Source organism: Dendrobates tinctorius, unplaced genomic scaffold, assembly GCF_039654945.1.
Source record: "Dendrobates tinctorius isolate UK_male_01 unplaced genomic scaffold, ASM3965494v1 ptg000377l, whole genome shotgun sequence".
In the NCBI taxonomy this organism is placed as follows: domain Eukaryota; kingdom Metazoa; phylum Chordata; class Amphibia; order Anura; family Dendrobatidae; genus Dendrobates; species Dendrobates tinctorius.
This window is the reverse complement of record NW_027362043.1, coordinates 2,295,003-2,312,207: the sequence shown is the minus strand read 5'-3', so window position 1 is coordinate 2,312,207 and position 17,205 is coordinate 2,295,003. Positions and strand designations below refer to the sequence as shown.

At 42.0% G+C, this 17,205-nt stretch overlaps 1 protein-coding gene across 1 annotated transcript in view; it reads left to right on the top strand.

Moving 5' to 3' along the window:
• The first annotated feature begins 5,985 nt into the window (after nt 1–5,985).
• Nucleotides 5,986–17,205, top strand: part of LOC141075888 (cartilage oligomeric matrix protein-like) — a 579,419-nt gene continuing 568,199 nt past the window's right edge. The window contains exon 1 of the mRNA XM_073563079.1: nt 5,986–6,074. Within this exon, the coding sequence (XP_073419180.1) occupies nt 6,008–6,074 (67 nt within the window). The 5' untranslated portion in view covers nt 5,986–6,007. The remainder of the gene's footprint in view (nt 6,075–17,205) is intronic.

The window sequence follows — 17,205 nt, the reverse complement described above, 5'->3', positions numbered from 1 at the left end:
AATGTTGCTCAGCGTCCGGAGAGATGATGCACGCCAGGGTTTGTACAGTCCAGACTTGTTTAATTGGAAATCTGGACATACAGCGTATGATTGGTAATACAATTAGTTCTCCAGAAATGCAGAGTGTTAACAACAAAGTGTGAGCAACGAAGTGTGGTCAAAAGACTGATGCCTTTCAGAGCTCGGTACAAGCATGTCTCTCCCAGGAGAAAGTGAAACTAACAATGGCTGGAAGGAGGAAGAGGAGAGCTGAACTTTAAGGCTGTGTGCACAAGCTGCGGATTAGGTGCGGATTCATCCGCGCGGATTTTGTAAAATCCGCAGGTGAAACCGCAGGTCAAAAGACCTGCGGTTTTACCTGCGGATTGCTCTGCGGTTTTGCCCTGCGGTTTGCCATCTCCTCAATGGAGGAGATGGCAAACCGCAGGGGATTCCGCAGAAAGAATTGACATGTCAATTCTTTCTGCGGATTGAAAACCGCAGATAATCCGCGCGGAAAATTCCGCACCGTCTGCATTGCGGTTTTTGATTCCCATAGGGAATCATGGTACTGTACACCGCAGCAAAAACTGCTGCGGGTCCGCAGCGGCCAAAACCGCTGCGGAACCGCAGCAAAATCCGCAGCGTGTGCACACAGCCTGAAACAGAAGTGGAAGGCATGCATGAGAATTAATTAGCTGCAGGCTGCTATATAGAAAAAAAACCAGCAGGTGGCAGCAGAGCAAATGCAAAACTATTATACACAGCATGGAAATAGTACAATATAGAAAGCATAGAAGCATCAGGCTAGTTTCACACTAGCGTATCTTCACGCAGCGCACGGCGCCGATAAGCTCCGCCTCCTCCGATCATCTTCCTACTATCGCACAGCGCTGCATGCGATCTGCGCACCCTATCTTTAGCATAGGGTGCGCAGACCGTGCGCTGACCATGCGCTGACCGTGCGCTAGTAGGATTTTTGCGTGTGCTGCGCACTTTTGAAGGTGCGCCGAACACACCATGTTGCATTTTGGTGCGCTCGGCGCACCTTCAAAAGTGCACAGCGCACGCAAAAATCCTACTAGTGCACGGTCAGCGCACGGTATGTGCACCCTATGCTAAAGATAGGCTGTGCAGATTGCATGCATCGCTGTGCGATAGGGAGATGACCAGAGGGGGCGTGGCAGGGGCGGGGCTTAGCAGCGCCGTGCGCTGCATGAAGATACGCTAGTGTGAAACTAGCCTAACTTACACAGAACAGCGCAGACTGAACATCAAGGCAGACAAATCACTGAGGGAAAGCTATGCTCTGCAGGATTTTGGATTATAGGCATGAAAAAACATGTAGCAAGGTTACTGCATCGCTGCGTGCAGTGTTGAATAACCAGAGGAAAACAGGTACATCAGCAGATGGCTGACCTGTCTGCAGACAGACTGAGTAATGAGCCACCTTTCACCTACGCTGGCCTAAACGCCTTTGGGCCATGGATGGTGTCTGAGTGGAGGACTTGCGGCGGCCATGCGAACAGCAAACATTGGGCCTTACTATTCACCTGCATGGGCGTCTATGCTGATCACATAGAGGTGATAGAATCCATGGAAACATCCAACCTGATCAACGCTTTAAGGCGGTTCCTAGCAATCAGAGGACCAGTGAAATAGTTAAGGTCTGACTGTGGAAGGAATTTCGTCAATGCATGTCGAGAGGTGGATATTGACACTACCAATTCAAGATCAATTGGCAGAAAGGGGTTGCACTTAGATTTTCAATCCTCCGCATAGTTCCCAAATGGTAGGTTCCTAGGAAAGTATGATCGGAATCTCACTCAGTATCTTGAATTCTATGCTTATGGATGTACACCCCTCAAGACTCATGCATGAGATCTTGGTTACTCTTCTGGCTGAAGTTTCTGCCATAACCAATTCAAGACCCCTTGTCCCAGTATCAGTGGATTCCGAAATGCCGACCATTCTAACTCCAGCTGCTCTCCTTACCCAAAAGATTGGGAACCCGCTAACAGTCAGCGGAGAGTTTACACACGCATACATCTACCACAAATAGTGGAAACACGTACAATACCTTGTGGATTACTTCTGAAACCAGTGGAAAAAGGAATATCTCATAATTCTCCAAGGAAGAAGAAAATGGCAACACAGTAAACCAAACTTGAAAGAAGGAGACATTCTGTTGATGAAGGAACAACTAACTCAAAGGATTGACTGGCCTATGGGAATAGTTACAAAGACTCTTCTGTTATGAATGGGTCACCGAGGAGGAGAGCAGGTCCAGGCTAAGCCACAGAAAACCAGAGAGGTTGGTACCTAAGTGGATTGCAGACCCCTGATCCTATCCACACAACTAGCAGTAGCCGTGGAGCTTACTTACAATGATCCTAGATGCCTCAGCACAGCCAGAGAGCTAACTAAGCCTAGAGCAAGAAAGGGGAAATCTAAACTGCCCCAGAGCAGACCCCAAAGAAATAGATAGCCCCCAAACATATATTGTCGGTGAGACAAGATGAAAACACAAACACAGGCAGGAAAATAGACTGAGCAAATGATGAGGCCCACACTGACAAGACAGGACAGGAAAGGAAAGGAAAAACACTGTCTGCAATCACGCAAAAAACCCTGCAAAAAGTCCAACACGTCTGATGCAAAAAACACTGAAGTCACACGACTTCGCCCCCCACTAAATCAGCACTCTGGTCTCTTTTTGCTCTGTTTTCAGAATATACCAATCTAACAGGTGATAAAACAAACTGGCACAAGCAGTAACATATGGGCGGTGATTCCGCACAGCCCCAGCCGGAGCTGGCTGACCCGCACCAAGAAGAGATAGACAAAACCATATCAAATGCAAACAGAACCAGATCAAATGCAAACAGAATAGCAAATAAACCACTTAGCTGAAAATGCAGGGATAGAGCTGGAGAAATCAGACCTCAGGAGGAATAGGAAGCAAATCACCAGCAAGGATAGAGGGAGTCGGCTGTCTTAAATCCCTATCTGAAACCCCAGATCTCCAATCGTCATCATCATTATCAGGTGGCAAGCCTCTGTCAATCAGATCAGCTCCATTACCTCCAGTAACCACCAGAGGGAGCCCAGAAAGAGAACTCGCAACCCCTTTGTCGATCTGACCAGCTCCACTATCTTCAGTAATAACCAGAGGGAGGCCAGAAAGCGAATTCACAACACTATTCCTAGTAAAGACGATAAGGTCCAGAAGGTGGAGCTGAAAATCCTTGGAAAAGGTGACATTTACGAGGCCCATTAATGAACTTGTTCTAATACTGCCAATTGAAGATGTTTCAGTAGAATGAATAGGACCGGATTCTACTTTCTAGATCTTCCCTATTCCAAAAATGGAAAAGAATAAGACAATACTTATAAATGTTTATTGTTACAGGTTTTTGGACTTTATTTTCAAAGGACATTAGTTTTATAGTGAAATCCCTTATGGAATTTCAGACAGGGAGTGTGCTGTTCCCCAGATATAATTACTATTCAGCCATTAGGTTTGTATATTTTACTTCAGAGAAAGTTACTGCTTTGTACCCACAAGTATTGTGTTATATTCTGGTTCTACTAAACCAAGGTTTGAATTGTACCAATGCTCTGGTTCTGCATTGAAATCTGCGGACACTGAGTATGCAAATGGTCCTGTCTGATCCACATCTAGGAATGCGGAGGTAAGGATTCTCACAACCCCTTTATGTGTCAGCTAAACCTCCATTCGCCTTATGTGGAGACCGAACAGGAGGTGCAAGGTTCAGATTATGGAGGATGTCAGTCTTAGGTCAGTTTCAGAATGGAAGGAATATGATAGGGTGATAGACAGAGAAGGGGGAGGAGATATAGGGTGGTGCAGAACTGTGGGTGAGAGATATGAGTTAATATTGTATTCGGATTGATAACCAGTGTAATAACTGGCACAAAGTGGAAGCATCAATGAAGTAGCTGGACAGAAATATGACCTGGCTGCTGCATTGAGGATGGATTGCATGGGAGAAAGTTTAGTTAGAGCGAGACTGATCAATAGAGAGTTTCAGTGAGTGATGATAATGTTTTGTAACGTTCCACACTGTCTGTAGATGGGGATTACTCACTTTGCAGGTCTTGGAGGTAAACTCTGGCACACTCAGGGTTAAAACGAGTCCATTCGGTTTATTATTCACCAGTATGCAGCCATTATACTGTCTGTTACACATTCAGCTTTACCAAAATGAACACAGTCTCTCACTGACCCCGGTCAGCATAACACGGACTCCTATCCATTTCCTGTTGGTGTCGGCCACACAGGTTCTCAGATCCCTCTTATCCGCAGAAGTATCCCATAAACATCAATACACCACAAATACTTCTCACTGACCCCGGTCAGTATAATTCATGGTTGTCAAGACCGTTACCTGTTGGATCGGCCACACAGGTTCTCAGATCCCTCTTATCCTCAGAGGTATCCCATAAGCATCATTTTAAACACAGTCTCTTTCTGACCCTGGTCAGCATTATACGGACTCTGTTCCGTTACCTGTTGGTTCTCAGATCCCTCTTATCTAAAGAGGTCTCTCGTAAATATCTCTCACAGCATAACTCACGGTTTTCAAGACTGTCTACTCCTCTGGCTCAGATTCGCCAGCACTGCTTCCCCACGCTATGTGACGACCGGACTGGAAACATGGGAGCTCTGTCCAGGCAGACAGACTCCCAACACACTCTCTCACATGTGCTACACACCTTCCTTAGATAGCTGTAACGGCTCCCAGTTGCCTATCACATGGCTAGTCATATGATCATGACCTCATCACAGGTCCTCAAAATTCACAACCACACACATACCTTCAGGCAAAACGGAGTACAGTGAGCCCCCTCACCCCGGAGCGAGGTAAATGGGTAGCACGACCCTCCCAACTCTGTGAACAAAGCTACTTAGAACTTACGTACACTTAAGAAAAAACACTCCGGGCTACAACACAGGCAGCTGCCATCCCTGTGATACATACCTCCCATTAACTATACGGCCATTAGTATCACTACAGTCTATAAAGCGCTGCGGAATATGATGAAGCTGATTATGGAAAGCATAATAATAGAAACACAGGGAGAACATACAAACTCCTTGCAAATGTTATCCTTGGTCAGGGGGAGTACCGTCCTTAGCCCTGGCTATAGGGCCTGTATGTCAGAGGAGTCCTCTTCTATAATAATAATAATCTCTTTATTTATATAGCACCAATATATTCTGCTATATATTCTGAGTTTTGCACACATTATCATCACTGTCCCTGTTGGTGCTTACAATCTAAATTCCCTATCAGTATGTCTTTGGAATGTGGGAGGAAACCAGAATACTGGAGGAAACCCATGCAAACACAGGGAGAACATACAAACTCCTTGCAGATGTTCTTTAGTGGGATTGGAACCCAGGACTCCAGTGCTGCAAGGCTGCAGTGTTAACCACCGAGCCACCGTGCTGCCCTGTTCCCCCCCCCCCGTCATCACAATTTCAGTGGTATCCCCATCCTCAGGATGCAGACACCATTGAATAGAATGGTGGATCAGGGAGCTGATTGTTCTGTGATACTTTTGCCACAAATAGACATGTGATTTTGTAGTTTTTTTAATTGTGGAAAATGATCCAAAGTCTTCATATTCTTTACTCATTTGTTTTATTTGGTTCTCTTTATCTACTTTTAGGATTTGTGTTAAAATCTGATGTATGTCAAGTTTATGCAGAAATCTGAAAAATTCTGAAGGGTTCACAAACTTTTAAGCAGCAGATGAAAATATAAACATGTTTTCATACTTGCTAGCTCATTAACTTTAATTTAATGTTGGGAAGAAGAAAAAAAAAATGTTTGGATAGAGTGAAAAATTGGTGTTTTACAGCACTGTAGCCAATCCTGACCTTCAGCCAAGCGTAATAAAAAAAATTCAGCTGTTAAATACATGAAACCTTAGCCACAGATCCAAAGACACTTTGTGCAGGGAGGACGTACAGACAGTGGCACAGAGATATCTCACTATGCTTCCAATAATATTTCTCTTCTTTTATAGTTTGCATGGATCCTGCCAGTTGGTATGTGGAAGAGGTATGTAATAGTTTTAAATTGGTAATATAAAATCAAATACATTTTTACTTAGTGCATCAGTTTTCATTGATTAAATCTGTGCCCAATATAAGTAGTGCTATATGCCTAGATTCATAAGATGAATGACTTGTAAATGGAAACAAATGCTAGTAAAATATTCCATAATACATATTTGATGTTCTGTAGAAAAATGTTTGGCATTATAAATTAAATAATTTGTAAGTTTCAGCAAAATGGAATTTCACATTATAGCATCTATTAAAATATTAGACAGTTACATTTTCTTCATTCTTTAAGGAATTATCCTGTAATATGCTTTAATGAGTACTGCATTCATTCTCAATCCACTGTTTTAAAAGTTGCCTAGAAAAACTTGCCCCTTTTCAAATGCTCTCTTAAGGAATTTGTGTCTGCGCCTGAGGAAGCCACGATTTTGGTGGCAATACACGTGGAGTTCCTTCCGCTATTTTTCCTATTGCTTTACATACAGGTTTTTTGACTATACCTTGGTCTACGTTATGTGTAAATTGGAACTGGGTTGTGCCTCCAATATAACATGTTTGGTAATTATTCATATATGGCTATACATCTTTGGCAAGCTGAGCCATTCCTTGTTCCCATAGACCATAATATTTATTACTATATTTAGACATGGCATTACATTTTGTTTATGTGTGCTAAATTTATTGTTTATTTGTCTATATATATCATTACATATGTACCATATTGAGTGTTTTGATCCTGTTTTGGATAGATAAGGTGGGTCACAGCCTTAGACCGGGAGCACACATGCGAGAAGCACGGCCGAGTCTCGCATTTTAATACCCGGCACTGCCGCCAGCACTCGGGAGTGGAGCATGCGGCTGCGGCCTTATTGTGAACTTTTTCAATTGTTAACCTTTGGCTTGCTTAAGTTTTCAATAAAATAATTTTTAGGTGATCCCTTTCTCTTTGATATACACACTGATAGCAACACCGTAGAAGAATTGCTAGTCTAAGGGGGTCAGATTCCTTGTAGGAATGCTCGGACCTGACACCCATAATGTAGTGGTGCACCATCTTGCTGGAAAAACTCAGGGACCGTGTCATCTTCAGGGCATAAAGAGGGCAACACATCATCATGTAGCCATTTCAGATATCCAGTGGCATTGAGGTTTCCATTGATGAAGAATGGCCCCACTATCTTTGTACTCTATATACCACACCATACCATCAATTATGGATGTCACATCCGAGCATTCCTACATGAACAGTTTCCTGGAAAGTGGATTGTCATCGTGGGCCAGTTGAATGGCCACCAAGGTCTCCCGATCTGAGGCCCTTAGACTTTTATCTTTGGGGTCATCTGAAGGCAATTGTCTATGCTGTGAAGATACGAGATGTGCAGCATCTGAAACAACAGATACTGGAAGCCTGTGCTAGCATTTCTTCTGCAGTGTTGCTATCAGTGTGTCAAGAGTGGGATAAGAGGGTTGCATTGAGAATCCAACACAATGGGCAGCACTTTGAACACATTTTATAAGTGGTCATAAACTTGTAAATAACTCATGAAAGAATAAAGTTATGTTAAAACCAAGCACACCACTGTTTCTCTTGAGACATTCTCAATAAGTTTGAGGTGTCACATGACCCTCTTCCCATTGAAAAAAATAAAGTTGGATCCAAAATGGCCAACTTCAAAATGGCCGCCATGGTCACCACCCATTTTGAAAAGTTTCCCCCCTCCCATATACTAATGTGCCACAAACAGGAAGTTGATATCACCAACCATTCCCATTTTATGTAGGTGTATCCATATAAATGGCCCACCCTGTACATCTTTGTGTTTTTGTACCAATTGTTTTTTTGCTAAGCTATAAACTAATCCCACGTATACGGTTAGTACCCACTTGTTTTTCGTTTACATTGGAATTTGGGTTAACTCCTTAATGACTGCTGATATGCCTATTAAAGATGAAAGTTAAGGGCACTTATTCCTCAGCGCCGCTTTTTAACTGCACTGAGAAATAAGGGTATAGCGCATTCCAGCATCAGAAACTCTCTGGGGTCTCAGCTACCGGGAGTAGCTGAGACCTTGGAGAACATTATCAGTGCCGGCGATCACAAGAAAAAAAACTGATTTAAAATTAATTTCTCTCTCCTCTGATATGATCTAACGTATCAGAGAAGAGAGAAATGGGGTCACCCAAGCACCCTGGCACCTCTGCTGATCTCAGGGCCCTCCTGCTCTGTCTCCCGGCTCTCCGTGTCATCTTCCTGGAAAAAAATACATTTGTAATGCGCCCACCGAGATCTGCTGGCCAGTACCCAGCAATAATAGGGAATTTTTCCTGTTTGTTCCTTTTGCTGACTGTGATAAATCCTATCAAAGTGATCAAAATTAAAAAAATAAATAAATAAAAAATCCCCCTTTGTCACCCCCTTAGTTAGATAAAAATTAAAAAATATATATATTTTTTTCCATTCTTTGCAGTTAGGGTTGGGGTTGGGGTTGGGGTTGGGTTGGAGTTAAAATTGTGTTTTTTTCAAAAAAATTTTCAAAAGTGGAAAAAAAAAAATTGATGATATGACGGCTAATGTTGAGCGCAAATGCTCGCTACTCGAGCTTACATCAGGTAGTTGGGTATGCAAAGAGTATTGCAGATCCCCACATGTTGTTTTTTTTGGGTGTCTTACAGCCACAAAACATGTCACTCGAGTACCCGAAATACTTAGTGTATACCCGAGTACCCGATGAAAACTAGAACAGCGAGCACACGTGTTCAACACTAATGACGACGTATTCAATATGTCAACCTATTGTTATCAAATTCTGTGTCATACCTGTGGGTTGAAAATGCTCACTATACCCCTGGATAAAATACTTGAGGGACGTGGTTTCCAAAATGGGGTCACTTGGGGGCGGTTTCAACTGTTTGGACACATCGAGGCTCTCCAAATGCGACATTGCTTCTGCTCTCGATTCCAGACAATTTTGCATTCAAAAAGTCAAACGGTGCTCCTTCTTTTCTCAGCCCTGCCATGCATTTTCCCCACATATGAGGTATCGGGATACTCAGGAGATATTGCACAACATATTTTGTGACCATTTTTTCTTGTTATCATTGTGAAAATAAAAAAAGTTTGGGTCTAAAGTAAATTTTAGGTCAAAAAAGTTAAATGTTCATTTTTTCCTTCCACATTGCTTCTGTTCTCGTGAAACAACTGAAGGTTTAATAAACTTCTTGAAAGTAGTTGTGAGCACCTTGAGGGGTGCAGTTTTTAGAATGGTGTCACTTTTGGGTATTTTCTGTCATATAGGCCCCTCAAAGTGACTTCAAATGTGAGGTGGTCCTTGAAAAATGGTTTTGTAAATTTTTTTGGAACAATGAGAAATTGCTGGTCAACTTTTAACCATTCTAACTTCCTAACAATAAAAAAAGTTACCAAAATTGTGCCGATGTAAAGTAGACATATGTGAAATGTTACGTATTAACTATTTTGTGTGACATAACTCTGATTTAAGGGCATAAAAATGAAAAGTTTGAATATTGCCAAATTTTCGCCAAATTTCCGTCTCTTCATAAATATACAACAGTCATATAGAAGACATTTTACCACTATCATGAAATACAATATGCCAGGAAGGAGCTTCTATGGAAACCGGAGAGGAGAGTTACATTAAGGAGTAGCATTGGAGGACCTGATATATCCAGGATGGTTCCTCATTTTTTTCTGATAGCAATACAAGTGGCTTACAAAAGCAGGAAAAATGATCATGGGGGGGTCTCTTAAATAAAAGGGGTTTGCCAGGCTTTATTATCATCATCCTAATATCTATCTTGTGTATTTTTATTTAAAAATCACATTTTTAATTAAGCTAGCAGTAATCCTTTATTGGTTGAGGTTTTTTTTTAATGTACATACTATATCTTTAATGAAGCATGTGTTATTCTAATGCTATGTCTTAGAATGACATGCTATGTTGCCACAGCTTAGTGAGTCACTGGTAGACTAGCATACCAAATGCTAAGGTCACAAATTGCAATACTTACATTTAATTGTAAAGTTTCAGCTGATAGATCCCTAGGCTGTATATTCTGGACACTATTAATTTCTAAGTAACATTCAACCAAATTATAAGTATTGAATAAATCAATAGTGAAAGCAAAAAAAGAAACTGTAATATGTTTTATTAGATTATTATGCCTTATGCCACTTATTAGTCACTTGTTCATTTTCTTGCTTCCTCTTGAACTCATTATTCACTCTGATAAACAGCTAAATGCTGTGTTTTCCTATCCAGAAAGAATGAAAGCTCACTTTTAGAGTCAGGTTGCAGCTTGGTATTGAAGTATTTGAAGAGGGGAGGGAAGTAGCAGAGGAAACCATGCAGAGTAAAAGATTGTGCTAAAGGCTTTTTGCAAAAAAAGTTTTATCTTATCCTAGAGCTAGATTCACAGCTACACAGCTCAGTATTGCAGTCTAGTGTCCTACATGCTGCTGTTGCATCTGTCTGTGCACTGCACAAAGAAAGAAGACCAGAAATCCTTCTGTGTGTGTGCAGTTTATTAAAGACATCATAGAATGCAGTATGTCTTCACTCACGAATTCACAGACAAAAAGAAAGTTAGAGACAGGAAATATAGGGGGAAACTGGTAAATAAAATGTAAGCTTGAAGTCAGATAATTGTACAGCTTATTCTGAAAGTGAAGATATGCTTTAACTTTTTATGCAAATTGTCTCTTCAGAGAGGAAGAGGACTAGAACTCTAGTGCCACCTATAGGAAGTAGCAATCTTAAAAGTCAATACTGACTCCCTAACAAGCCTTGTCACATGACTTAGGATAAAAGCCCAAACCAAAATATCAATATGCAGACACTATTTTGGGTGCTGCCCCTCTCCAGAGCAAAGTGTGAGATCTCGTTTGGCTGGGTGAGAGGCATCTGACTAGGATCCAAGGGGTATTGTTTCTCTTTGCAAAGAGTGACTTATCCTAAGTCATGGGACAAGGCTCGTTATAGGGTTGACTTCTAGAATTGCTACTATTTGCATATTTCAACATATCAAAAAATGTCCAAGATGTATAAATACCACCTCAAAAATTTTTCATAAACCATAACTACCATTAGTAAACCGCAGAAAAAGAGGCAAAAAGCATGATAATAACATTTCTTCAAAATGTATTATTTACTCAATACATAAAATAACCAAGGGAATATGCACAAAATGCCATGATAATACACAGACCAGAAACCATATCAGAAAATATGACAGGAAAACACCATAAAACGTGTGAACACAGCCTTACAGTAAAGAATCTATGTATGGGAATATGCTTAAACCTTCTTTCCTCCAGACGTAGAGGATGCCCCCTTGTCCCCGTCACAGGTCTAAGAGTAAAAAGATCATTAGAAAGGTCTTGGTACTGTCCCCGCATATATTTATACATTGTAATAAAATCACCCCTAAGCCTTTGATTCTCCAAACTAAATAACCCCAAGTGTAATAACCTGTCTTGGTATTGCAGACCCCCCAGTTCCCTAATAACCTTGGTCGCTCTTCTCTGCACCCGCTCCAGTTCAGCTATGTCTTTCTTATACACCGACCAGAACTGTACACAGTATTCTAAGTGTGGTCGCACTAGTGACTTATATAGAGGTAAAATTATGTTTTCCTCATGAACATCTATGCCTCTTTTAATGCATCCCATTATTTTATTTGCCTTGCTTTTACTGTAAATGATGAGGTGGATTTATTCTTCGGGTCAGTTCGATTACAGCGATACCACATTTATGTTTTTGCTGTTTTTTTTACGCTTTGCTCTCATCATAGTAAAAATGCTTTTTTATAAAAAGGGTTTTTTTTGTCGCCATATTCTGAGAGCTGTAACTTTTACTTTTTGGCGAACGGAGCTGTACATGGGCTCTTTTTTTGCAGGACGAGTTGTAGATTTTTGGTACCATTTTGGGGTACATAATATTTTTGGATTGCTTTTCATTCAGATTTTTCAGACACAGAATAAATAATACCCAGCAATTATTTTTTTGTTTTTATTTTATTTTCACCATGCGGTAAAAGTGATATGATAAATTTGTCGGGTCGGTATGATTACAGCAATATCAGATTTGTATATATATTTTTTATGCTTTGCTATTTTTGCAGACTAAAAACTATTTTACAAAAATTAATTTGTTTTGGTATCATCATATTCAGAGATATGTAAATGTTGTATTTTTTGCCGAATGAGCCATATTAGGGCTGTTTTTTGAGGAAAGATTAGGCTTTTTCATTTGCATGTTTTTTCTTTTTTACATGTTTTCACTTTTTTTCACTTTTTTACTGTGAGACATGTGTAATTTTTACTTTAATCACTGGTCTCCTACACTGCTGTAATCGTGTACAGCATGCATGAGAGCAGTCAGTGTCTCACTGACACTCACTGACTGTGCAGGTAAGAACCAGCTTATTGCTGGATCTCACAGGTCTTTGCACCGCCACTGCTGCTGTCTGCGCTATGTACTGATGCCAGCTGGCGTGATGTAGTGACATCATTGCACCTGCTTCACTCTCAGATGCTCAATGACTACTCCCTGTTCCATCATCGTATTGACTGGTATTGGAATCCCCAGGAAGCGGATACCAGTGAAAGTGAGACGATTGGCAGGGGGTGGCCGCATGCTGTGGGGTGCAACTGCATAAAGCACTTTGGCTGCCCAGGTTTGCGAGTTGCACCGAAACAGCCAAAAGTCTGCATGTGACCTGTGGGCCGCACATTCCCATGTTTACCGTACTACTATACCAATGTAAACCTGGTATCCTGTAGGTTAATGGTTGAAGATCGTATATCCAGGCACTGTGCCTCTCATTGAGAGACCCAATGTCTGAAATCATAGGACAAAGGAAAGTCAGAAAAATATCCTCATGAGTTTTAGGGAGACCATGAAAAATAGGTATAATGGTTGTTACCACATATAAATATTTCTTTATCTTACTATTAAGCACTCCCAAAGACATTCCTTTATCTAATAAATGTAGCAAAGTTTTAAAAAAAGACTCCATGAAGTCTGTTGGCAGTCTGTGATATAGACACTATTATTACATTCAAGAAGATCTAGTTTATGATATAGACCTGCATTGAGTAAGACCACACATTATTATGTGTAAAACATTGGATTATGTGTAAAAGTAGCTGAACAGAAATATAAGTATAATCTAGCATCACTGAAATGGTATTGACTCAATGAAAAAAGTTGTCTCATCATCATTACTTATACCTCACGGCGAACAATGTAAAATAAAAATGAAAAATAGTTCTTAAACAGCTGTTTATTTGGTAATTCTACGTTCACTTTTATCTTGTGCTCTATGCTGAATACTTACAAAAGGGTTTTCCATCTACATCTCAAAAAACAGGATTCTGACTAAACTTCTAGTTGAAACATTCACTATAATAAAGCTGATGGTGTCACTTTGGACTCTGGCTCCTTTTCCTGAGGAGTTTTGTCTTTTCAGGCATGAACAAATTCTTTATAGACCTCACTTTTATGAACCTCCAAAAGGATGAATAGTAGCGATGGGTTCATGCTCGGCACTCCTCGGTGCTTATTTGAGCATCCCTGTACTTGAGAAGATCAGCACTCGATTGAGTATCCGGGTACTAGCTCGCCATGCTCAATTCCCTGTCCGGCATGCTTGGCGCCTGATTTTTGACCACTAAACATGTGGGGATTGCCTGTCAATCAGGGAAATGCCATATGCATGTTGTCTTCTGGCATTACTGGCCGGCCGCATAGCATCACCAGGTCTACACTCCCTGACAGAAGTTATGTAGCTTATCCATGTTATGTAAGTAAAAGCTTATAACCTGACGTTAAATTCATCCATTGGTTGCATAAATTATTCTTTTGAAAGCTGAAACCCTCCAAAATGTGGTTTTGGTTAAGAAAGTAAATTGGCATCAATGCAGAAATATTGATCATTTAATGGACACAGAATGGTCAGATTTAGGTTAGACAAAAGTTTTGTCGCCCACAGAAAGTAATGTGATATTCAAACAAATAATTAACTTAAAATACAAATATATGTTGCATAGCATTGGTGAATGAAGTTGTGGTGCTATTAGAGTCATATTTAATATTTTGTGTGACTTCCATGAGCTTTAAAGACTGCATCCATGCGGTTCAACAATGATTCATACAATTTATTAATGAAGTCATCAGGAATAGCAAAGAATGCAGTCTTACATGCCTCCCAGAGTTCATCTAGATTATTTGGTTTTGTCTTCCAAGCTTCCTCTTTCATCCTACCCCCTACATGTCTGGTGAGTGGGCTGGCCAGTCCTTGAGCACCTTGATCTTTTTTGCCTGGAGGAACTTTGTTGTAGAGATGGATGTATGAGATGGAGCACCATCCTGCTGCAGAATTGAACCCCTTTTATGATTTGGAATATAAGAGGTAGCTAATACTTCTTGATATTTTAGGTTATAGATATTGCCTTCCACTTTGCAAATGTTTCACCTCCCCTCATACTGAATGTAACCCAGACCATAATCTTTTCACCACCAAATTTATCTGTTTTCTAGGTGTATTTTGGATCCATACGGGCTCCAGTAGGTCTCCTGCAGTATTTGCGGCGACTGTGGTGTAATTCTACTGAAGATTCATCATAGAAATCCACCTTCTGCCACTTTTCTAGCGTCTATCTGTTTAGCAGGCTGTGGGACTTTGCAAATGCCACATGGTTTTTTGTTTGCCTTTTGTTTAGTGTTGGCTTCTGGACATTGCTTCAACCATGGAGGCCATTTTGAGACAGAATCCTACAAACTGTTCTAGTTGACACAGGGACTTGAGGTGACCAGGCCTGTTGGAGCTCTGCTGCAGTGGAAGAGGGGCTTGCTTTGGATTTTCTAACCAACAAACGTTCCTCCTGAGCAGTTGTCTTGCAGGGTCTGCCGGACCTGAGCTTGTCAAACACATCTCCAGTCTCACCTCCCATCTTCATACGATGCCATCCTTTTCTTTTCTTCCTGTAATGGCTCCTGTGCAGGCGCACAGCTCTGCCCTGTTGAGGGAAGAGCAGAGTCCTGCAGTGCGTAAGCACCAGGAGAGGTCAGAGAGGTCTGGCGCCTGCGCACTGCAGTATTCTGCTCTGCCCTCAATAGGGCAGAGCAGTGTGCCTGTGCCGGAGCCACGACAGGAAGGAAAGAAGAGGACGGCATAGTATGAAGATGGGAGGAGCCAGACTGGACCGCGACACCCATCAGACCGGACCGCCCCCCCGGGTGAGTATAATCTAACTTGTTTTTCTTATCTTTCAGGTTACATCGGGGGCATTACAGAATGCTGTAGATAAGTCCCTGATGTTGGTGCCGGCAGCTAATAGTTGAAAAAAAATGGGTGACAGATTCCCTTTAAAGTTAGCTGGTGGATTAGGTATTAGAGTCATTTTGTCACTTTTGATTGCGATAGAGACTTTGTTGCTGCCACGTACAAGCAAAAATCCTTTCAGGTAGAAGTTAAATAGATTCTATTCTGTCATAATACAGCTCTTAGCTGTGTAGATAATTTAAAATGTGCAAGGCGTGCGGTAAAAGATGGGGAAGTGGATGTGCTGTTGATGGTGCATGCAGTAGCTGTAGTCCAGGTAACACTGTGCCTACTGTGGGAGCATAACAAAAATGTTCGTCCATGAGCCCTAGCTTCCTGTCCTACTTTTCAGGGGTGTGAGGGGCATCACTGTTGAAGCCAGAACAGCGTGAGCAGGATGTGGATTGGATGGAAGATAATGCTTCCAGTCTGTTTCCCAGCATCACCCTGTCTTTCACATGGTCCAGTGTCACTAGCTAAGAGTCTAGACCACATAATCCTCACCCTGATCCTCCTTCCTTACACCATTGTGATTCCCAGGAGACAAGTAACCCCATACTTAGACATTCTGAGGAGCTCTTTACCTTTCCATTTATGGCTTCTTCTTGACTGTCAATGTGCAAGTTTCAAGAGGGACATGAGGAGATTGTGTGCGGTGATGCATAAATATTTGAGTAGCCAGAAGAATCTGACTGTGGTGAATGGCAGTTACTGTCTCAAGAGGTGGATGATGACGAGACCCAGTTGTCAACAAGTAATGGTAAGACAACAAGTCAGGAAGATGACCAGAGTGAGGAAGTGGAAGACGAGATGGTGGATGAAGTCACTGACTCAACCTGGCAAGGTGGTAGGCAGAGCAACCACAGCAGTACAGAGGGGGAGGGTTCTGCAGCACCGCAACAGGAAGGAAATGGCAATGAGACTGACAGAGGGAGAAGGAGGTCAACTGTTCCCCAGTGCACCCACATGTGGCCAGATCCCAGGCCAAGGGTTAGGTGTTCTCCATTCTGGCATTTTTTTAGAGAAAATGCGGAAGACATGAGAATGGTCATTTGTAACATGTATCATACCAAGCTCAGCAGGGGCCAGACAACTACCAGCCTCACCACCACTAGCATGCTCAGGAACATGTCATCCAAGCACCCAACTAGGTAGACTGAATGCCTGGGCCCACAATCAGTGTCTGCGGGTGACAACACAGTCTCTTTCCCTGTTGTACGGGCTTTCTAATTCCCAGTATAGGACGTAGGCATGGTTGCCAACCACCAGTAGCAAGCATGTTCACTTCCTTATCCGAACGCAGCGCTACGCTGTCCCTATGACAGTCCTTGAAATGCAAGTGTAAATATGCAGCAACCCACCCAACCACATTTCAAGACTCCCTGCCCTGGAAAGGTGACTGTTTAGGCTTGTAGACACTGAGGCTTTCTGCAACCTCAAGGTGGCCATCCCTCGGGAATTGCTCCCCAGCCGCCACTATTTCTCCCTGAAACCATACCCGCCTTACACCAGCATGTGTCCCATAACATAACCCGTGCCTTGACCAAGCAGTTACTGGGAAGATCCACTTAACAACTGATATATGGACAAGTGGTTTTGGCCAGGGACACTACTTTTCACTGATGGCACATGGGGTGAACCTGCTAGAGGCTGGGACCAAGTCGAACACTCAACCTGCACATGTGATACCGGCACCTAGCATTGCTGGCCCAAGTTCCATCAGGTTTGCCCATCCTCCTATGCCAGTTTCTCCACTTCCCTCACTTGACTCCTCATCTTCC